Genomic DNA, 4,267 nt, shown 5'->3' on the forward strand with positions numbered 1-4,267 from the left:
TAATCACTTGTCTCGCTTTCCGGTACGGAACCACCCCGTCGGTGCCCCATCTTAGCCCATGATGCATGGCAGTGAGCCAGGAAGCACAGGATCTTTCGGATTTCATCAGCCAATCCCATGGCTGGGGGCTGTCAAAGATATAATGCGCAAGAACGTTTCCCCCTCTAAGAGCACCAAATTCTTTTACGACGAAACCTCTCAATCGTCCAAGGGGGAAACCTTGCAGATCCACGAACGTCGGCACGGACATGTCGCGGTCGAAACGAAGACTGTGGTCTACGTCGATGTATCGTATAATATATATATGCGTGGAATTAAGTGATTTTGCGCACAATGTTTGTCAACGGGTTGTACTGAATCACGCGATCGTGTATTATCAAGCAATAGGCACTAGTATTTTCTGGTACGTTATCCTTTGTCTCAAATTCCAATCGCACGTCAACGGTTGCGCTCTTGATTGATTCAACTTACCGACTACAATCTATTATTATGAAAGGATCGTGACGTATAAAATTTGTCACTGTGATATTCGGCTCGAGATACTCGTATCCGAGATAAGTTTTGCATACATGTCGTACAGAATAGCCCATCTATTTTTACTAATATCTAAATTCATATCTTCATAAGGATAACAATCAGAGTTCAAGTACAGTTTCACGTTGATTAAATTGCAATGGTCGAATCGGCTCGTGTCCTCGGACATGACTTTTTTTCGACCGGTTCTATGCTTCTTTGCAGAGCAAAGATGACATATCGCGGCTTCTCGAGTTGAGTAGCGGTCTTGATAGCCCACGAGTGTCGTACGTTGCAAAAGCGGATACTCGTAAAGATCCCACGAGCGAAAAGCCATGCTGAGGTATCGTCCGCTCTCCAATGTGCGCAGCATCGAAAGTTTATTTATTTCATTCAGTATTACGTGCGGCATTCGCAACTGAATCTTAAACAATTCTATCACAGGCTCTACCGCTGAATTTCCCTTTAGGCAATTGTTATCGTTGCGCGCTCGTATCAAGATCAATTCGTGACGAGCGTTGATCACTACTCGACGGTAATCCTCGCAGAATCCCAACAGCACGTAAAGCGGAATGCAAAAGTTGAAGTAGCCATCAGCGGTAGTCAACTGTTCTTCCCAGCCAGCATTTCGCAAAATCACGCTTTTGTCGGATGACAGCAGTAGTATGACTATGAGAGTTCTAACCCCGGTGCTCCGAGGGGGGGTGAGGTGCGCGGGAGAAATGTGGGTGCGGGGTAATGACGTCACCCCCGGGACTTACCGTTATCTGTTTACATAAACAGAGATAACCGTCATAATATCTATGTAGATAGTAATAACCATATTTGTTTATGTAAATAGATAGCCTTAGGGGGGGGGGGGACCCTCGGTGCCTGAGTTAGAACTCTCATCATATATATTTATAATTCGCGTCGCGGGCCTGACGTCACCCGCGGACCTAAAATTCGCGGCGCGCGGGCCTGACGTGGCGTTCGCGGAACTGTCCGCCGCCGCGCGCAAAAGAAATAAATTTGCTCACTCCCCTCGACCTCCACCTTCAAAAGGTGGTGGTGCTCGAAGAGGATTACCCCGGGGGGGCTGTCCGTGGGAACGAACTCCTTGAAGAAGACGTTCATCCACGTGCCCCACGTCATTTTTCTCACTCACAATGTTTGCTAATCGAGAGCACGGCTACGACTGAGGAACAAAGGGCTGTGCGAGAGCATCCTCCGTCGCACTGCGTATTTACAATTAATCGCATGTATATAGAATGACGAGTATCTTTTATACGTTCCCCGATATGTGGGGGTAGATTTTCATGAAACGATGATTCAAGGGATCGATTGCCGCTGCATGACGCAAGCTTAGACAAAGAAGATGTGGATAGGTAGGCAAAATGGCGCGGGGACTTTCTGAGAGGTGGAATCACCCGCGCAATACAGCGGTATGTATCCGCTGTGGGGATGGAGGATGCTGGGAGAGGGAAAGCTAGAACCATATAATATTTTATAATGTGGAAATGATGAGAGAAAATAATTTTAGAGCGTATGTTTTAAACACATTTATTTTATTCAGAATGCAATGCATCGTGTACAATAAAATATCAATAGCATAAGCAAATTTAAATTTGCACTCGATCTGCGAACTCTTATCGTAAGATTTGTGCAACATATGTATAGCTTCGCGTTTATTTACGACACAGTTTTGACGCAAAAAGTTTACGAAATATTTAAATTTCTCAGTCACGATAGCGATGCTTTGATACAACGTAAAATATACATGTTCAACGCAATGCTCTAGCTTGTATAAGAATAGCACGGTTGCAGGCTTGAGATAAATACATGCATCGTGCAACGTTAATTTAACAATACTTTGTTCGTTCAGTTTAACAAGTTGCACGTTAAGGTCGTGTATCGTTATCGATGATGATGTCTCCGTTGACTGGACAAATCGCTCGATGTCAACACGTTTCTCGATCAGAGTTCTCCATGTTCTGTATGGTAGAATAATCCGGTTGCCGCGTGTATCGCCGAGCGATATCTCCACGAAGCATGAAACTGATGTCACGCTGATGTCAATATCAATCCATTTGTATGATGTTAAGGTTAACGGGAACCTTCTGCTTAGAATGCGCGGTGTATACCGCGAATCTGAAGACGTGCTGAAAAGAAATGGAGATGAATGAAACGTACAATAAAAAGTAATTGAATAAAATATAATTTATATGTATAAAATGATACTTACGATTTATTGCACGCTTCGATCGGAACGTAATAAAGTGCCATTGCGCTTATTTCAAGAGCGTTGCGTTGTCTGAACCGTTCGCACGAGCAACTGATGCAAGACTGATTGCAAATCGTGAGACTTTTTGCGATTAATAGTTCTGAATTTGTTTTTTTAAATGTAGAAGGGGAAGTCCCCCTCTTTTCAGTAATTTCTTTGTTATCACTCGAACATGTCACGACACGTTTTTCACGGTCCGACAACGTTGCACATGACGTTTTTGTAATTAATGTTACTGGAATTTTCTAAGAAGGAGAAGGGGAAGTTCCCCCTCTTTCCAATAATTTAATCGGTAGCCTTGAACATGTCTCGACACGTTTATGCTTCTGAATTTTTTATAGGAGAGGGGATGCTTCCCCCTTTTTCAATAATTGCATCATCATCGTTATTACATGTCACGACACGTTTTCGCAGCAACGTTGTACAAGAACGAAACGTTAAACATAACGTTAACGTACATGGCGTACGTGAAATGTGAAACACTAAATGAAACATGTATAAGAACGTTAAACGAAATATGAACAACCTATATAAAACATGAACAACCTATATGAAACACGAAAAACGTTGGAGAAACGTTGATATAATGGTGGGGAAAGGAATAAAACGTATCTCGTATATTACATATGTTTATTCATGTAATTGTGTCCACCAATTGAAAAGTTTGAATACATTTTGCATTGCACAATGTTTATTCGTACGGTGTTGTCCACATTGAAAAGTATTAGCATCATCTAGATTATTTAAATTATCCACGTCTTCGTAATCCACATCCAGGCTCTCGATGTATGCGTATTCTCGTCGACTGTCCAGAAGTAATTCTCCCAGCCATTCTCGTTTCTCGTGCCCTTTGACGTACACAATCTCCTTGTCGTCAGGATTTTCAGCACCCAGTACTGCAGTCGTAATCACTTGTCTCGCTTTCCGGTACGGAACCACCCCGTCGGTGCCCCATCTTAGCCCATGATGCATGGCAGTGAGGCAGGAAGCACAGGATCTTTCGGATTTCATCAGCCAATCCCATGGCTGGGGACTGTCAAAGATATAATGCGCGAGAACGTTTCCCCCTCTAAGAGCAGCAAATTCTTTTACGATGAAACCTCTCAATCGTCCAAGAGGAAAACCTTGCAGATCCACGAACGTCGGCACGGACATGTCGCGGTCGAAACGAAGACTGTGGTTCATGTCGATGTATCGTATAATATATATGTGCAGAATTAGGTGATTTTGCGCACAATGTTTGTCAACGGGTTATATTGAATCACGCGATCGTGTATTATGAGTGCATACGCGCCGGTGTTCTCCGGCACGTTATCTTTAGTTTCGAATTCTATTCGCACGTCAACGGTTGCGCTCTTAATCGATTCGACTTGCCGACTGCAATCAATTATGCAGAACGGACCTCTGTTTAGAAAGTTGGTGACGGTGAGATTCGGCTCGAGATACTCGTATCCGAGGTAGTTTTTGCAGAAACGCGCGTACATCTCGTAT

At 43.5% G+C, this 4,267-nt stretch overlaps 1 protein-coding gene across 1 annotated transcript; it reads right to left on the minus strand.

Moving 5' to 3' along the window:
* Positions 1-1,857: 1,857 nt before the first annotated feature.
* Positions 1,858-3,462, minus strand: LOC120359695. Its single transcript, XM_039458296.1, has 3 exons — positions 2,738-3,462; positions 2,088-2,654; positions 1,858-1,981 (listed from the first exon to the last, which is right to left on the minus strand). The coding sequence occupies exons 1-3, from the start codon at positions 2,776-2,778 to the stop codon at positions 1,858-1,860; spliced, it is 732 nt and encodes a 243-aa protein (XP_039314230.1). The 5' UTR covers positions 2,779-3,462.
* Between the last annotated feature and the right edge of the window lie 805 nt (positions 3,463-4,267).

This window comes from Solenopsis invicta, chromosome 16 (assembly GCF_016802725.1).
Source record: "Solenopsis invicta isolate M01_SB chromosome 16, UNIL_Sinv_3.0, whole genome shotgun sequence".
NCBI classification, from domain to species: domain Eukaryota; kingdom Metazoa; phylum Arthropoda; class Insecta; order Hymenoptera; family Formicidae; genus Solenopsis; species Solenopsis invicta.

Excerpts from the sequence above, each read along its gene's own strand:
- LOC120359695 (XM_039458296.1), bottom strand. The coding sequence starts at position 2,778 with ATGGCACTTTATTACGTTCCGATCGAAGCGTGCAATAAATC. Across the intron at positions 2,655-2,737 it reads ATCGAAGCGTGCAATAAATC|CACGTCTTCAGATTCGCGGT; the intron begins GTAAGTATCATT and ends ATTTCTTTTCAG. Across the intron at positions 1,982-2,087 it reads TATGCTATTGATATTTTATT|CTTTCCCTCTCCCAGCATCC; the intron begins GTACACGATGCA and ends ATATGGTTCTAG.